Source organism: Triplophysa rosa, linkage group LG13 (genome assembly GCF_024868665.1).
Source record: "Triplophysa rosa linkage group LG13, Trosa_1v2, whole genome shotgun sequence".
Taxonomy (NCBI): Eukaryota; Metazoa; Chordata; class Actinopteri; order Cypriniformes; family Nemacheilidae; genus Triplophysa; species Triplophysa rosa.
This window is the reverse complement of record NC_079902.1, coordinates 20,737,684-20,756,983: the sequence shown is the minus strand read 5'-3', so window position 1 is coordinate 20,756,983 and position 19,300 is coordinate 20,737,684. Positions and strand designations below refer to the sequence as shown.

The 19,300-nt window shown below is 38.2% G+C and overlaps 1 protein-coding gene across 1 annotated transcript in view; it reads right to left on the bottom strand.

Moving 5' to 3' along the window:
• Positions 1 to 361: 361 nt before the first annotated feature.
• Positions 362 to 19,300, bottom strand: part of LOC130563832 (polycomb group RING finger protein 3) — a 40,991-nt gene continuing 22,052 nt past the window's right edge. The window contains exons 5-10 of the mRNA XM_057349617.1: positions 18,467 to 18,522; positions 17,682 to 17,792; positions 11,053 to 11,138; positions 7,352 to 7,489; positions 6,037 to 6,117; positions 362 to 5,216 (exon numbers count right to left, since the gene is read on the bottom strand). Of these exons, the coding sequence (XP_057205600.1) occupies positions 5,169 to 5,216; positions 6,037 to 6,117; positions 7,352 to 7,489; positions 11,053 to 11,138; positions 17,682 to 17,792; positions 18,467 to 18,522 (520 nt within the window). The 3' untranslated portion in view covers positions 362 to 5,168. The remainder of the gene's footprint in view (positions 5,217 to 6,036; positions 6,118 to 7,351; positions 7,490 to 11,052; positions 11,139 to 17,681; positions 17,793 to 18,466; positions 18,523 to 19,300) is intronic.

The following is a 19,300-nucleotide window of genomic DNA, read 5'->3' as shown; positions in this document are numbered from 1 at the left end:
ATTGCATTTAATTGCATTTTGAGTATACAATTAAAGTCGCTTTGGATTTTAAATGAATTACCAAAAATGACACGCACTATATGAATTAAACTTCTGTAAGTGTAAACGTTCGGCATCTTGTTTGATTGTTTAGGAATATAATTATGTCATCATTTACTCACCCTGCAAATCACAAAAAAAGATATTCCGAAGAATGCTGTTGGCTCCTATCCACTTGAATTAGTTTTGTGTCCATACAATGGAAATGAATGGGTACCAATGCTGTCCCGTTAGCAACTTCCTTCAAAATAGCTTTTTTGTGTTTTGCGGAAGAAAATCATACAAGTTTTAAATGACCAGAGGGTGAATAAATGACAGAATTTTCATTTTGGGTGAATTTAATTCTCAATGGTGCACCAACCAGAAATTCACAAATGCACAAACATTTAATATTTAATTTAGTCACATAATTGAATCAGAATACAAGCAGAAAGAGACACGTTTTTATAAGGCATTTATTCATGAAATACACACTTTCAAAATTTCAACAAAAGCTTCCATAAAATTGTAAGAAATTCGAGCCCAGTTCGAACAAAACACCTTGGTGTAACTATGGAAACCATGTGCAATAAATAATCATCATGCCAGAAAACAGACAAGAAAAGGACACCATGTCAATGTTTTACTTCTAAAAGAATAAAAAGGAATTAAAAATAAAGAAAACATAAGGAAACCCATGTGTTATGTATGGAGCGTTAGTGTGAAATGAGCCAAGCAGGCACCCGTACAATCAGAGGGATGAGAACTGTATGGACTCTATTTGTGACCTGAGCACCTAACCAACAGAAATAAATCGAATGAAGCTTCCAGAACCATCTGAGAGACACATATTGCACATTTTTCCTTGGAAACGAAACGATCGCTTTGTTTGCACGACCCGATCCGAATGATTTTTCCCGAAAGCAACCCAACGCTGAAATATCATTTTATACACAAAGCGAGGGAAGGATTATATATGGTGAATGACAGAGGAGAGGGATTTTAATGCTTAACTGATAGATTCTCATCATGTTTATATCAAAGCATGTACAAAGATATCAATAAGGCGACAAATCTCGATATTTCAGATCATGACATACAGGCAATGGCAGAACACAAATCTATACAGTAAAAATAAATAACATTTAAGGGGAACATTAGCGAAGCATGAAGATTTATGGCTCATTGAAGATGCCACTATGAAAGTTGATTCCTTAAAAAGTAAAAACATTGTGTATACAGTAAATATCTGCGGTTGACCAGCTTTTCAAATCTGGTGTCCAATACAATACATTTCTTACAGGGATGTTCCAACTGAGAGCAAACAGAGATATCTGGCAACCATCAGACCCATGATCAATGCGACGCAAAACCGATGATTCATGACATCCCCAAAATCAATTCAACTCACAACTGACCAATCAAAGTAACTCCTCAAACAATTCAGCTCGGAACCGACCAATCAAAACTCCTCAATCAACTGAAACCCGGAAATGTGGGGAAGTGACACGCCTCGCAGACAGAAACCCTATTAGAAAGGACGGAGTTTCTTAGCTCGCAGGCCAAACAGTCTGGTTTTACAGTGTCTCACACAGAGCAGATCAGAGTCACTTTTTAAACACAGAGTCCTAATGAGAATATGATGAATTAGAGGTGAGACAACGACTAACAGTTAGAGAGGACGACTGGAGAAAGATGATAACAGAAAAACAGAAAAGGCGCCTTAAAGGGCCGGTGTATGCTTTTTTTAAAGACAATAAATAAGAAGTGCTTTTCAGCTCAGCTGAAACATCACACGATGATAGACGGTCATCGTTTGGTTGAAAAGTCTAATGCTGTAAAATTCACGAATGGGTAAATCACAGAAACATGTTAGGTCACATTTTACCCCAAAATAAAAATATATTTTTTGTTTTTTTATTAAAAAAATTACGCCCATTCCATTTTTTATTAAAATTTTGTGTGCATTTTTTATATTCTCAATGGCGCGTGATTTACTGTAATAAAGTCATTTTATAGCAATACAGTGGTTTTATTAAAAAACATAAATTAAGAGCGGTACAAATACTACAATAATGTATAAATAATTTACATTTGTAATAAAATATAATTATTCATTACAGTAATCAGAATATACTTTGTTCCTCCCATGACAGGTTTGTCAGAATGCAAATAAAAATCATCAGAATGCAAAAAGAAATCACGCAAGTACAATTTCACATTACTTTCTTTTGATTTTGGGGTAAAATAAGCCCGTGTTTACGACAGCGTTTCTGAGATTTACCCAAGGTTTAGACTGATACCATCTCTACTTGTCTCAGTTTCAAATTTCTAAGTCAGTCATGGGGCACCTTTGTCACAGAACCAAACGCTGCCAAAAATCCAGTAAAGGGAAATGGAGACAAGCCTCCAATCTTGGCAAGTTGAGTCTGGACACAGTCCACAGCTTCTAAAGCAGGTCTCCAGTAAGCTCCTTATAGCCTGCCTGTCAAGTGAAGTAGCGTTGATGTCTCAATGCGCAAGCCTGATAACACGGCCAGAGCACTGATCCGTTCCCAATACTGCATAGCAGTGAATCTACCTCTGAACGCACACCTCTTATGCCCAACGAGGCCCTGGGAGAGTAAAACAGTGATTTAAACAATACCAGAGCGGAAACCCTGTCTTCCATCTCCTGGCTCAGGAAACACAGCTTTTATAACTTACACCAAAAAAAGAACAACCTCAAAGAGATTTGTGATGGAGGTTTAACAAGAAAGAACCCACACTTAAAAGTGATGCAAGACAGACCTCTAACCGCTAGTGTTGTTTAGAAAAGAGGATGAGTCTTATGTGCTGCTACGTTTAGACCGATTTCAAAGTTTCCTGGGACAGCAGTAAACAAAACCCCATGAATCACCAAACCAGCTTCCCTCCCGTTTCTGAGAGACAAACCCAAGAGAGCACCAATTACATCAAATAAGCAAGTTATGACAAATACGGGTATTTTAAGACTCGCTCGCGGTCTGCACCATGTTCCGTTTTATTTTTAAAAGGTACAAAACATTAGCACCATTTATTGGCTCAAATAAAATAAATCGAACACCCTGATCTCCCCGAAAGTAAGACCCTTCCAGCATTAGACATTCACACCAAATGCTGGTTTTTGAGAATACACAACAAGAGAAAGGCATTCAATGAAAACCAGCAAAAGCATGTCTGCTAGCTTGTAGAGAGACGTCTGGTTTGGAAATCTAGCATGTGAATGTTTGCTTGACATGAACTTACAGTATTATTTCGATGCAACTCAAGAAACGGGAATGAAGAGATGATGAAATAAAGCAAAACACTACGCAAAAGAAAAAGTGTGATGCTGGGATGCACACTGAGATCATTCACATTATAAGACACTGAGGAAGGGCAGTCCAAACTAGATGAAACATTTCACCGCTGAGTGTTTCTATGCAAGTATGCAATATTATAGAATATATAAAACATCAGTATTTATGGAATAACTCCGAAGTGAACCAGAAAGATTTGGTCAAGCTGGTTTGGCATTTACCCGTGTAAAAGTTGACCGCTTTAATAACTGTTTTCATTAAACGTTCAGAAATTACAAAATGTCGTCAATTAGCGCTTTAAGAAACTTGAAATAATACATTGTGGTTACATATCAGATAAGAGCCCTTTAAAATTTGATCAACTAGAGTTCGTCCATCATTGAATGAGCAGACGTCCGTAATGGAACAAAAATATTACAAACTTCAATAAGGGCTCACGCAATAAAAGAACTAAAGGACAATCCATTTAACATCCAATTTTCACTAACCTAATCGGATAAATTCCTCCGTATCAAATTAGTTCAGGTCAAACGCTTTTCATAGATGCATTCTGCCATACGTACAGCTTGCCATGCAGAATATAAGTGAATTCGGGGGGATAAAGCCTTTGGCACGAAAGATAGCAATAAAGCAAACAGTTGTACATATTCATGGACGGATACATGTGGGTTACATTCATACCCAAAGGAATGGAGATCTGTCAGGGTTTTATCATGTTTGTCTCAATTAAAAAGTGATACATTGCATATATGACGTTGAGGCGGGATTGATGTACATATATATATATATATATATATATGGGCGGTTGGCTGTTAAACTAAGACATTAACATTAAGGATTCGTCATTACACATCCTCGCAAACTGATTCAGAGGAACGGTGATTCAAAGCCCTTCCGCTTTCCAAACCCCATCCAAATGATATCACTGCCACATTAATAATGACATACTTAAAGTCTTGCTATATTAAAGACAACGTGGCTTTTTGCAACATAAAAAGTCTACGCCACCGATAAAAGATTTGCTGATAAGAAATCTGGCTTGAATTCATATGTCCGTATCCACGCGGCCACGTGAATGCGGCCCAAGATAAAGCACTTCTGGAAAAGCACTCTAAACAGTCTCGGTTTCTTTAACACAATCTTATTCCTTCTCTCTGTTAACAACTTTTATATACAATATTGGTAAATAGAACATAAATACTACACATAAATTTGCCTATTCACAATTCCACTCGTAGCGACGGCGAAAAAAATAAAAGAAACTGCTCTGAGATGACACACAGCTTATATAAACCGCCTTTATATAAGCTTAGAAAGGCTCTGCTGCGCTCCCAAGAAGTGTTGGTTGAGACCTGAGAGAGAACGGTCCGTTTGAAACGCTGCGTCTCCTCTGGTTAGCAGTGTATGACGACACTTCCGCGGAGATTGACAGATCCCGAGCACCAATCATTTTGCCCATAGTTGAGGTGGGAGCGAAGTCAAATGGTAGAAAAACGTTTCACTTTTCTCACAGCTCCCTTTTTTTTGTTGTCTTTTTTGTTTTAATGTGTAAACAGAGCACCAATAGGGTCTTGGTTTCACTTCTCTCGTCTATACAAAAGTATAAATATATGCTTTCTCTCAATCTTTCACATATTTAGGACATAGCGGATGAAAGCAGTTGTTCCCGTAAGCTGCCAGTGTCGCGGTAGCTGTGATGCTTTTGTTGTTTGCTGGCTTGTATCTGTGTCGGGGTTTTTGTTTGGTGTGGGCGTTGACCGTCTCTGCATATATAGTGTGTAGCACAGTCCTGGACCACTGGGCCGGAAACAACCAACCTTTTTTGTCCGACTACAGCAAATCCATTTTGGGTCTGTAATGCAGGAGGAGGGGGGATTTCTGGAACGCGGACAAAACACACACATGCATTCAAATAACTAAAAGTCACTGGAATAAATATGAAAGGCATAGAAATTCAAGGGCATCCTTTTTTTTTTTTGCAAATGCCAGGGAAGCATTAGATATGCAACCTTTCAAAAGAACACCGTATGAAAGGCAAATATTTGCTCTTTGCATCGAAATGTCAATTCCTGGGTTTCTGTTATATGAATATGCTCATGGTGAAAAAGATAAATGTAAAATACACTACATGCATGGCTAACAGTATGTGGACAGCGCCTGTGCGTATATATATTTACAAATATATATTATATTTACAGCCACAGGAAAAAATTAAGAGGTTATTCCAAATGTTCATTTCATCAATGTTCATCAGCATTTCTAGATGTACTGTGGCCATTCTGGTCCAGCGTCTGTTAAATTGCAACAAAATCAACCTCAGGAGTGACAAAAAGTCATCCAACAGCAATGTGAAAGACCAGCATGACAACACACATAAAAATTGAGGTTATCACACAAACTTTTCCTAAATACATATTACATAATAGAAATATTACTGTTATATTGCTTAAAAGTGAACTTAAAAATGAACTTGTTTCTTTGCAGTATTTGAGATCGTTCATTTTCTGGAAATAAATGCAAATAGAAACAATATTTTTATTTAAAATTTAGGAGAAATATTGTCATTTACCTAACCACATACCTGTAAATAGTACATTCAGAAAAACTGAAAATAATTTTGAGTCGGTCTCTTAATTTCTTCCGCGGCAGTATACTGTACATACACATATGTTTTTCATAAAAATAAAAAAATCATTACCTTAAATCTCCATCTTGTTACCACAACAAATTTCAACGTATGGTCCTTGCCCAGGATTTCTTCATTGCATAAGATGTCCAGCTGAAAAATGCCGCAAACAAACACACAATTCTTTTAATGAAAAAACAAAACCCCTTTAACATCTTACAGCACCATTAACCAGGTAAATAAACCCTGACAGGGTGATCAGAAACCCAATAAGACGCATTGCCCCACTTATTACACCAGATGAAATAAAAAAATAAAAAAATTGATTCAAGATAAATTATTTTATAATATGAGCAGAAAGAGAGCAATGAGATATAAATCGAGTTCAGCCATGTAGGAAATCGTCTTTCTGCTATAGCAATCAACAGTACAGTTTAACTGTCATTTGACTGCTACAATTGACCAATCAGAATCAAGGATTACGGAATGCGGCGTAAAACAGCCCTAATAAAACCCGACTGTGTGCAAATGCCTCTGAGGACAGTCCAGATTTTATGGTGCTTTATAAAAGTATAAAAGTCCTTCTTTAGTACCCCAAAACCGTACATCCACCAATTCTTTAACCCAAAACAATAGACACAAAACACTCAATGCACAAGAGCAGCCTCAGCCACCCAGAGGTTTATTTGTATCAGTATGAGAAGAGAAACAGCTCTCCACGGACTACCGCACAACGTTTGTGTGTCTAAGCTCGGTGAGAGATGAACGAAGGCGACACTACCACAGCGCCACCTGCTGGAGACTGAGCTCACTGCACTAAACATCTACAGCATTTCTTCAGATGTGTGAGCCAGTGATTCTCGGAATGATGAAACGTTCAATGCCTATTTGGATTTACTTTCGCTTTTCTTTTGGTAAAAAAGACCATTTAGAAATGAATTTAGGTTGTGGAGCCGTGGCAGCAATAACTCTCCGTATGTGCACAGAACAACAGGCGTCTGACAGCTATATCGTGGGGTTTTTTTTTGACGGATACGCGCGACAGGAAGCCCACGCGTTTTTAACACAAAAGGAGTGTCGGAACACCAATAATTAGTCAAGTTTTGTCTTCAGTCGCAGCGCGAGGCAGCGAGATACATGACACAATGAGAATGATATTACAGGCTATTATTTATCTCTGACAACACGACGCGTCGCGGGGAACCGTGACAGCGCGGAGGAGCTTTGATATCTTCTGCGCCCAGTCACACAAGACTGTTAAAAAGGGAAAGACGGGGAGAAACAGGCAACGTGGAGGCAAAGGTCTCTAACAAGTTAACTTCGGCACAAAAAAAAACTACGGCCTAGGGTCTACGGATCTGTAGGTCTGCCGGGGGGTTGTACACACCTCATTGAAAGACGTCAGGTTGAGCTTCTTCGCGATGAACTTCTTGAGGTGGAGAACCGTGGCCTGAGCCGAACAACGAATCCATTTCCGCTTGAGTCCTCTGAGTTTACTGCTGTTACACTCCAGACATATACTCACCTGAAAACACAAGAGTTAGAGAGTGAAACCTGTGTGATGCCACCGCATCACCAAACACACAAACACAATGCAGCAGCAGATGCCAGCGAGCAGTCCACCATCATTCGACACGGAGCCCAGCGTCAAGTCCAGCGTGGTCGCCTCGGGCTGCCCGGCAGGTGCAGCGGGCTTCAGAGAGTCAAGACACATTACGGATTTCATAACTCTCTCTCTCTCTCTCTCTCTCTCTCTCTCTGTCTGTCCTGGTGCAGATAAGTGACTGAAGAGTTCAGTGTGGCACAGCGGCCCATTTGGACCAGCTCTCTCCCACAACACGGTAATAGAGAAAGATGAAGACGACAGCTGCGCCTGCCGGCTAAACGCAAGCCCATTTCAAGGGCAAACGGTGCCAGGAGAGAAGTCAGTGAGCCCGGGCACTGCCACTGTCCTTACAGAAACAGTGGGCAGTAAATGGAGGAGGTGCTAAGTTACAGGCCAGCTATGAAGAGATGTTACACAAACACGGTTGTGTTGTTTAACACACGAAAGTGGTGTGTATGCGTGTGTGTGTGTGTACTCAACCAATTAGACCTTCATATCCCAGAACAACAAGGTGGTCTTTTGCTTTCCTTCCTGAGATGCCACGAGCTGTTGATTATTGTGATTTAAAACCTAATTTTAGAAGGGCAGATATTCTGGTTTGGGATTACTGCAGGCTCGTATCTATCACAAATCGGCTTTATAATTGCTTTGGTTTAGGACATGAGCGATGTGACCAAATGACTATTGTCCCGTGAGTTTTATTATACGATCTCCATATTGGGTCATTCCACACAACTGTATTCTTTTCCCTTAAGTAAAAGTTGTCTTGCTCCAAAAACAACCATAATTTAGTTTCTGCTTGTTTTTGGAGCAAGAAATCGAGTAACTATTACGGTCGATTGAAACTGCAGTGTGAACATGCAATATAATTAAACTTTTTTTTGTTGCTTTTTGGTAGCTTTCGTTGCTCCTTTACTTTAAAATGAGATGGACTGTTATTATTGGGCAACCTCAATGTTTCAAATTGAACCATCATTCCATTGAATCTCATTTATTAGGGTGGCCTAAATTTTATATTTAAAATGTAAATGCATTGACAACATGTTATGGAATCGGACCATGACTCACTAAATCCAAATCAAATGCAATCCGTAACTTTTGCCTCTATATCGCCATCTTTGTGTGAAACGTTGCAGAAAGGTGTAAGATTTTTTACATACTTTGGGCCAGATTTACTAAACTAGGAAACTCCTACAAATGCATATGCAATAAGGTCAGTAGCAAAAACAGCTGTATTTAGTAAATACAGACAGTAGTTTTTTACACCAAAAGAGGCGTTTGCGCTGTCGTCAACTGTTAGTAAATCTGATTGAAGTTAAAAAATGTCAATGCCATCTCTTGCGAAATCCGCCCCAACAGCTCAAATTATAAATCATTAAAAGCTTGGCGTTGTGAATCGGGGGAAATATAAGGGGACCGTTTTGAACCGGATTATGTATTTGTTCATTTCTAACCAAAAAAGTTAAACTATAGATTTCTTATTACACCATAATGGGAGGTTCAGATTTTCAAAGCCATAACGTTTTAATTGAAGCCAGATTAAGTTAATTTTACCCAGATAATCTCTTGGTAAACATATCTGTGTAGCATATAACGTCATTAATTCACTTCAGTTTCCCGCGTCCTGCACATGCAGTATTTTGGCGTCATCTCTCCACCCAAGGTCACTATGCATGAGTTCCACCAACACACACATTAGCCAAACTGTTTGTCATCCAAGCATAGCCGAGCAAATACTGCTAAAATTTTTATTCAGTTTTTACATTATATATGAGGCCAAAGCGCCTGTCTCAGCTTTGCGACAGCTGGCCACACACACAATCCCTCCTCGTTCCCTTGCAAGCCAATTGATAAGACCACAGGAGATCGCCACACACGCGGTGAAATCTTTATCGATTTGCAACAACACTTACACTTACACACACACACACACACACACACTAATCCTTTTCAAAACTACCATACTTTGTTTTTTATATCTTGAAATATCAATCTCTTTTTCGCTCATGCACGCGCGCTGCCCTGGGGGTGGGCACCGTACAGTATATTTATATTACAGCAAGGATACATTACGTATAGTTATTGTTGCTGAAAATACTACGACAAATGGTACATTTCTGGATAATCCAACAAATGATGTACATTGATTTGATTTACTTCCTTTATATTTGGTGCTCGGACGCAAAGTAAAAAGATTATTCATAAAACATAAGACTGGCAGCATCACTTTGGTTAAAGAGTGCATATTACGAGATCGTGTAAATGACATTTCATGCAGTGTGTAATGTTGCATTGTGTGAATGTAAGCAGTCTACCAAGTTGTAAAGCCGAAGGTGAGTGAATAAAGTTATTGGCTTGGAAAAAAGGGAGTCGACTCTGAATCACGCAAACGAGTCGTGCCCTAGTCCGATTCGCGAACCGTCACGGATTTACGTCCTACGTTTTGCTAGGACTGCCCGCGAAAACTTCACTCTTCTCCCCCAAACACCGTAGCTCGTGAGCCTCATTCGCGGTAGACCAATCACAGCAGACTAGACCATCTGACCAATCAGATCAGAGTAGGCCGGCGGAAAGGAGTGGATTAGACGGATGATTCGCCGAACGAATCATATGAGAGTCAGTCAAGAAGTAAGGTAAGAAAAACTGCCCATTATAACAAAAAATAGTGTTTACATCTTGTATGTACATAAACTTTCCTGTAGCTCAGTGGTAAGAGCATGGCGCTAACAACGCCAAGGTCGTGGGTTCGATCCCAGGGGATTGCACATACTTAGAAACAAAATGTATAGGATAATGCAATGTAAGTCGCTTTGGATAAAAGCATCTGCCAAATGCATAAATGTAAATAAACTTGTTGTTGGACACTACATAAACCAAAATAGGACCTTAAAAACCAAGGAATATTTACTCTTTAAAAATGAAAGACTACAAACAGTGAAACTAACATTATTAAACAAATAATGTATATTATCTCCACAAGGATAACATACAATGCAATAGTACGAAAACTGAATTTTCTATTGTTGTAACCAGCTGCAAAGTTCCTCTGCAACCATAAACAACTAAAGGGACACCAAACAAGTTTCTTTATCTCTCATGTGTAAATAAGACACAACATTTCTACCGGTTAACTAATGTTGCAGCTTATATACGTATCATCATACCGAGCAGCCCAACACTTCACTGGGATCAGATCCTGTTTAATGAAGTGAATCTGTATTCCAAACACACAAGCACTGAAATACTGCAAGACATTACAACAGCCCTACAATCCTCTCTTACATTATTAAGAAGCGTCTAGAGGACGGAAAGAATACAAATTCAACAATATATGAGTCTGTATACTGTATATAAAAGTGCAGGTACACAGGAACAAGCGAGGCATATAGGCATATGTTTGGAATGAAATACTGCCATTCTTCACAGTATAATACCGTATGTACAGTATATTGCAACAATTTTTTTTAAAGAATTCATTTGACCTGCTCATCGCTGCGATGGTAATCATTGTCTTCTTCTGCCTTCTCATCTCCTGCCTCCTTGGACGGATCGTTTGTTTTCAGGTCACCTGGTGAAGCAAAAGAGCAAAAATGTTGAAGAGAATGGATTTTAGGCAACACATCCTACCATTCAAACGTTTAGTGTACTGTACACTTACTCATTCTTTATATTTTTCCACAATTTAGTATGGTAATAGTTAAACTCATCAAAATAAAATAATTATTAATATTAATATTCTGGGCTCTTAGAAGCTGTTTTTTATTATTTCGTCTATACATTCATTTAAAAGTCATATTTAGTTCCTACTGAAGAAAATGAAGAGGTTGGCACAACTATATATTTTATTTAAAACATTTGATCACACACACTTAGATCATGAAATGGGTAGTGTACTAACAACTAACCCAACCTTTAATCAATCTTTAATTATAATTATATTAAGTGTAATTCAGTACTTCTCAGACCTTAAACTACAGCCGCGGACAAAATTAAGAGACCATTTCAAATGTTTTGTTTCAAATCAGCATTTGTAGATGTATTGTGGCCATTCCAGTCCAGTGTCTGTTGAATTTCAATAAAATCAAACCAACAGCAATGTGAAAGACTACAGCATGGCAAGACACACAAAAACTGTGATATCACATGAAAAAATAATATTTGAACTTGGTTTTCTTTGCCGTATTTGAGGTCTGAAAAAATACAGAGCATCCTTTCTGTTAGTTTGACCTGTTTCTCCAGTTTTCATTTTCTGCAAATAAATGCAAATAGAAACAATAATTCTATTCAAAATTTGGTAAAAAAATATTGTTAGTAGTTCACAGAACGAAACAAAAATGATTATTTTACCTAAACACATAATAGTAAATTCAGAAAAACTGAAATGGTGCTTTAAAATGGTCTCTTAATTCTTTCCGCGGCTGTATGTCCCTTGTTACTTTATGGTATATGGGAGACTTTCATTATATACAGTAGTAATCAGAAACATTCATCAAACCTTTCCAAAAAAGTAATTATCTCAACCTGCTTCCCCACACAAACAATCTCACACCTCATGAATAGAACTGGATTCATTTAATTCTCATCCTCTTAATGCGAACACACCACACCTCAGATGAGAAAACCAGGGCTCTCATTACATATTTATACAGGACTAAAAATACTCTACTAATATAAACAGGGATTTACATTGCAATTAGTTTTCAAAGTAAAATTAGATTTTAAAATCCTACAAGGAATATTCTACATTGAATACAGAGTAACCTCTATGGGCAAATCTGTGGGATCCTAGCAAATCTATAAAGCTATCACAACAGCCCCATGCTCACACATGGAGAGATTGAATATGTAATGTACAGTGTTATAAATAATACACAAGCATACTGATTATGCTTTAATAAAAAGGGCAAGAGCTGACTATTTAAAACGATTACTTCTGGTGCTGGACGCCCACCCTCATGGAAGGGATAGTTCACCCAAAAATGAAAATTCTGTCACGAATTACTTATTCTCTAGTTATTCCAACACCGTGTCCTAACCAAACGCGATGTGACGCCGCGACACGCGATAAAAGGTATTTTTCCATGTTAACCAGAGGTTTTGTCCTAACCATGTCATACCTGTATAAACTAAGAAAGATATTTGGAAGAATGTTAGCAATTTTCAATTCTGTGACATCATTGACTGCCATATAGGAAAAATTCAATGGTAGTTAAAGGTGCCCCAGAACTGTTTGTGTTCCTAAATTCTTTAGAATATCTCACTTTGTGTTCAACAGAACAAAAAAAGATCCAATATTTTTTCCTACTATGGTAGTGTATGTCACAGAACTGAAAATTGTTACAATTCTTACAAATATCTTTCTTTGTGTTTAACAGACCAAAGTAATTTATACGGACATGACATGAGGGTGAGCAAATGATGACAGAATTTTCATTTTTGGGTGAACTATCACTTTAAGAATGACAAAACAGTTTTCGGAGTTGTATTAATATCATCTGAGGGTGAGTAACTGATGACAGAATTTTCATTTTTCACTGAACTATCTCTTTAAGCCTTAAGCTTCAGCTGTTATAGAGATTGGCTGTTCCCAGGACCCTCTCAGAACACATCTAACGATAGTTAAAATGTTCCCCGGCTGGAAATAAGTTCACGGAGTCTGAGCTAATCTGAGGCAAGCAGACTGTGAAGGTGAGGAGAAAGTGGGATTTCCAGCTAAATAAGTCTTTCGTTTGGGTGGTTAATGGGCAGAAAGCTGTCCGAGGTCGAGGTGGCAACAGGGACGAGCTCAGGTAGCAATTGTACCATACTTTCCAGATGGCTAACTTCTGTTTTCAGCCTGGAAACAGTCAATGTGATGGGATTTAAGAAGGACGCTCAGGTGTGCTACCATAGCAGATTTAGTTGGGACTAAAGGCCTTTTAAAATGATTGTTTCAGTACAAACTGTTGGTAATACCAGGGCTCTAGAGTGCGACCTTATTTCTCAATGGTGCGACTAAGAAAAATCTGAGGTCGCACCGGTGCGACCAGCCGTTCGAGGGAGAAAAAGTCTCCGCGACTCTGAAAGTCTTCCTGTGATTCAACAACAGACACACATTAGGCCCATATCGTGGTCTAAACCACGTGTGGTTTAGTGAAGGGCGGACCCCCCTCTGATTGGCCGTGGTCCAGATTTTCCTGTATGTGTGTGTACCAGAGGTCGCGTTAAACGAAAATTCTCTGTCATTGACATATTTTTTTTTACCAGTGACGGAAAAATCTGAAGGCCGTCCGTCCGTCATTTTGACGGATTACAATGAGGGCAATTTGTAACTCCCCGTTTCCCTTCATTAGAGCGTACGTGATATGCTCGCGAAGGGACGTGCGTGTTTTCACCCGTCATTGTTACTGACTAGACATAATGATGCGATCTGGGAAAACCCGTCGGATGTCGCGCTGGGACGCCTATCAAAGTAAACCACATAACATGAAGAATGAAGGAGTATCAATGCACATTTCCCGCCAGTCCTGTGTAAACTACGGCATGCAAAGTTTTTTAAACAATGTTTTCGTGAGATGACAAAACTCCCGGTGCTGCAGACGGGGAGCTATCCGATCGCAAAACATACAAGGGATGATCAGAAGTCCAGACACTATGCACATGATAAACAACGTAAAACTTGCTTCACTGCTTATTAGTTGTTATCCGTAATGTTTGCTAGTTTCCTTGTGTAGTGAATGATAATGGCAGAGCTCTCGTTCTTTAAGTGTGCCCTGCACCATTTTCCTTACTTTCGTTTTATTCAAACGGTTTTGTACAGTATTTTTATAGACTTTAACACTGGGAAATGTTTTTTTATTAAATTGTTATTAGAGTAAGTCTTTTACCACTGTAAAGTGACTTTTACTTGTGATACTGGACTGTTGTGCTTTTATTTTCATCACTTAACTTTAAACCCGTTTTCCTCCAAATTCCATTCCTGAAAATCCTAGCGTTTCAGCCGACCTCAGCCATAACTTTTGTTACATACACAAGGTATGAGCAAAATAAAAGCTGATTTGGAAAGGGCTTGAATATGGTATCAAAAACTGTAATATATAAATTTGCACCATGTGTTGGGTTTTCCCAGATCGAATCATATATGAACATAAACATTAAAACATTAAATATATAGATGAATATAAACAACAACGGCTTTATTGGGCATTCAGTTATATTAAAATACAACAAGTTCCGACGCAAGTACAGCGTGATGACGTCACAAACATACTAATTACCACCTAACGCCACCTTGCACCATAGTGATGGGTAAAAATAGATTATGACGGATTTTTTACGAGCCTGTCAGTCACAATGACGGACAATAAAAAAGTCTAGCGCAACCTCTGGTGTGTACGTGTGAAAATGCGTGTGCTGCAGTCAGACAGAGAGGGGAGGAGCCTATAGGCCCGTCAGTTAAACAGAGTGGATGTATGAGAGAAGATGAAAAGAACGATTGACAACTTTTTTGTGAATAATGTTAAGTTAAGGCCTGATCCGTCCGAAAATCATAAGCAATGCTCTGACACGGAGCCATTAACCTCCCAGGTTATGCCAAGCCCTGGTCCATTTATCTTAAGATGTTTTAAGTTTCAGTTCAGTGAAGCACTTTAAGCACCAACACTTTTTCAGTAAGTTACCTTTCTTGTAGAATTGTGCTTCAAATAAAGAACTTTATGTTGACCAGATTGTTAGTTAATCATTTACAATGTCAAGTCAATTTTGCCTTTATGGACAGCGATTTAAAAAAAAGTGAACTGGTAAAACTGCGGTGTTAAATGCGATGCGGTCGAAAATTTGGGTGCACCTAACTTAGGCGCACCAGTGCAACCAGTGCAAAAAGTTAGTCTAGAGCCCTGAATACTCAGACCCATATAGGTATTCCACAAACATAATAACAACATGAATTATAACACAAATGATTCTGTTTAAAATACGCATTATAATGGTTTATATTATTATGTGATGCCTGCTAAAACTGTGCATGGCAACCAAGAACTTTTAGGACCTGGAGGATTTTTGACACAAAGATTTATCGTCCAAAACAACCCAACTACAGTACTATCTAAACTGTTATTGCTCATAGAGGTAACAGACACTATTATGAACCATGTAAACGTTTGCTCAAGATCATTTGTGTACCATTAAAATGACATAAGGTAACTACTGTCTAGTAAAACATGGAAAAATCTTTAGATTTTTAGATCTTTTCTATTTAACTTCATCAAAGCGCTTTTTAAGTAGATTGCATAACTATGATTTGTTATATCCGCCTGTTTCATGCTCTTTTAGATCTATGTAGTACAAGTTATAAATAAAAAGCCATCGTGCTTTGAAGGATACGAAGTCATTAATGGGTTAACTCAGCAAAGGAGAGAGTGACTGACTTGTGATGCGATTGCTTTTCTCTCACACATACGCAATATAAGCATTTAACATGATGTCTATGTAGTTTAACGTGTTTTTTCCAGAAGGTTATGATGACAGTGGGTTTCAGACAGCGTAATGCGAATGTTTTCCACTCCTTCATATGCAATATAAGCATAACATTTAAGATATACTTGTATTATAAATCCTTTAAATGTGCCGTTGTGGTTTTGGCCAAAAAAATCCTCCTGGCAAAAGTGTTTTTGAAAGTCATGGCGACTGTTAAAAACACATTAGACACCACCTACATGGTCTAAAGGTTAAAGTGTTACTTTTTCCTGTCAATCCAGGTGGATTTTGTCCGTAAAGAATATGCACTGTTGCTTTAATTGAGCGTGAGCAGCGCAGCAAAAACAGACTCGGCGGCGAAATGACCGCTGCGCTTCTGCCTACGCGCCGCTTCTGCTCCGCGAGCACGCGCTGCTTACGAGTGCGTTACGAATGCTCTCATCTGTTAACATGAGCGCTGGAAAACATTTGCGCTGCTTACACACTGCTGACGCGTGCTGTGTGAAAGCAGCGTTAGACAGCCGTTGTACACATTTACACCTCCCCGAATTCATTTTCCCACGGTGAACAACAAATCAGTGAGCCACTTATCAAAGGCACCCAGCCTTCACGCAGAAACACAAATGACTGACAGCTCTATTCAAAAGACCAACATGCTGCAGTCCACAGATGCGTTTCTCTGTGTGCGCCCAGAACACCAAACGATCACTTGTCAACCAGTCAGGGTTCAAAATGGATTCTAGAAGCTTTTCTCGAGCCATTTCCTGTCTGCATACGATTACCTGTTTCCAGAGCAATAGAGCACCGCAGAGATGACGCATTTTTGCATGCAAAATCCGGAAGCGAGTTAGCATTTTAACATTTCCGGTTCCATCGCCCCCAAGTCAATGAGTCTTTTGAACGGGTTTTCGGTTAAACGCCTAAACTACTAGTGTAGTCTGTTTATAGCCTCGTGTTGGCTTTTTACTTCTGCAGATTGTATTTAGACTTTAAAAATAGCAATTATTGTCTTTGTTTGTCAAGATTATCTTGATAAACCTTTGTTAATCACAGAGCTTATTTTTTGCGATCTTCCAAAAGTCTATGGGAAAAATGCATGGGCTTTCGTCAGAGGGAACCCTTGTGGCGGGTTGGCCTACAAAAATACATCATCCCTGCATCAGTCTATTAGATTCCTTTGCTTTTAGGGGGTTTTCCTCTCACATTTGCAATCTGCTATTAGTTTTCTGTGTGTCTTGAGATATTACATGCTTCTCTTTCTCCTGTTATTCTTAAAATTTCTCCTGCTTCGGTCTGATGGGTTTGTGATGGGTTTGAGCACTAAGCGGTTTGAACTACAGACTTGCTGATACAAGGAGGTACAATAAAAAAAACAGTGCAAACAATTGCAAAGTACTGCTAACTTGAAAAATTACAGTATTACAAAATTGAGAATTTAAAAGAAGAGATCTTCAGATTATTTAGGAAAGCAAACAGAATGTAAAACATTCAGACATTTCACAAAATGACCACTTTAATGGTCCTAAAACTAAGCTTCACTTTCTTTACGAAAAAAAAAATCGTATATGTTTTTTTATTTTGGGTTGAAATCTTAATTATTTTCCTTTACTGTAATATAACTGGATTTTCCCACATGGTGAAGAAAGTTGAGACATACCATTACGCTGAGTGTCGGGGTGGATTTTTGTGTTGCACAGTTCTCCTTTAATGTCTCCAGGCACCTCCATGCCTAACTTCTGATAGAATTCTCTCTGTTTCTTCATCTCGGCTGCACAGGAGAGAACAATAAGTGTGAAATATGACAGAAACCAATTATATGCTTACAAAATGACATTTTGTCAGATTAAGGGCAATTAAGATTTACCCACAAAAACCAATGTTATAATATGTGACCCTGGAGTCTTAAGTAGCACAGGAACATTTTAGGTAACAGCCAAAAATACATTGTATGGGTCTAAATTATCGATTTTTCTTTTAAGCCAAAAATCATTAGGATATTAAGTAAAAATCATGTTCCATGAAGATATTTTGTAAATAAATATATAAAAACTTTATTTTTGTGAGTGGATGCCCTGCTTTTCTCAATATTTTGATTTTTTCGCACCCTCCGATTCCAGAGTTTTATGGTCATATCCTAACAACCCATACATCAGTAGAAAGCTTAATTATTCAGCTTTCAGACAATGTAAAAATCTCAATTTAAAAAAAATTGACCCATAAGACTGGTTTTGTTGTCCAGGGTCACATATTGTGTTAATTTGCTTAATTGTTTCAATATTATTAACTTAATAAAATCATTTTTAAGAAACAAAATCCATTGCATCTTCAATCATTAATGATTACATCAGAACATTACGCTGACGTGGTTATCTATCTATATGCATATTTTTCTTACTGATGAAGAATATAAAAAGAAGAAAACCACATAAAAAAACCACAAACCTTCCTGGAGGCCCGGCACCAATTTATACACAATATCTTGCATTGTTCGGTCATGTCTGAGGGAGAGAAAGACACAATGCACATGATTACAGCAAGTAACAGCTGAGGGAAAAGTGCCAAAAATATACCAAGAAAATTGTGCTTATCATTTGCATTCAGTATGAATGTTTTCTCATAACTGTGACGGATAATGATCATACAGTGTAGCCGTCTCTATAAGCTGAGACTCTGAATTCTCCCATGACTGACGGCTCTCCCAGACTGTTGATGAGAACTCCGAGGTAAAAACCTATTAAGCGTGTGTTGACATGTTCATCCGAGGCTCCGTTTCCATGCCACAAAACACATAAGTGGAAGCCCGGAGCGGCCAACAGCATCACAGGCACCAGCTCTGAGATTATTAACACATCCTGTTGTGCTAGTTCTACTTTCAAGGACAAGGACAATCAAATCGGAAAGCTAAAAATAGACTCTATAACATTATACAATAAAACGTGTATAACAATTTAAAGATTAATGTCATGCCTCGATTTTTTATCATTTTAATCAGATCACTATATCGAAATTTAGATATCGCAAATGTGCATATCACAATGGCCTGGAATGAACTAATTATTTTAATATTTAAAAACGTTATTAGTAGAGAGACTAACACGCAAATGCCTGTAGATGCACATGTAAAAGATGATCAATGATCAGAAATAATGTAAAATATACAGTACAGCCGTGAAAAAAAATTAAGAGACCCTTCCAAATTTTCATTTCAAATCAGCATTTATAGATGTATCGTGGTCATTCCAGTCCAGCGTTTGTTCAATTTCAACAAAATCAAAC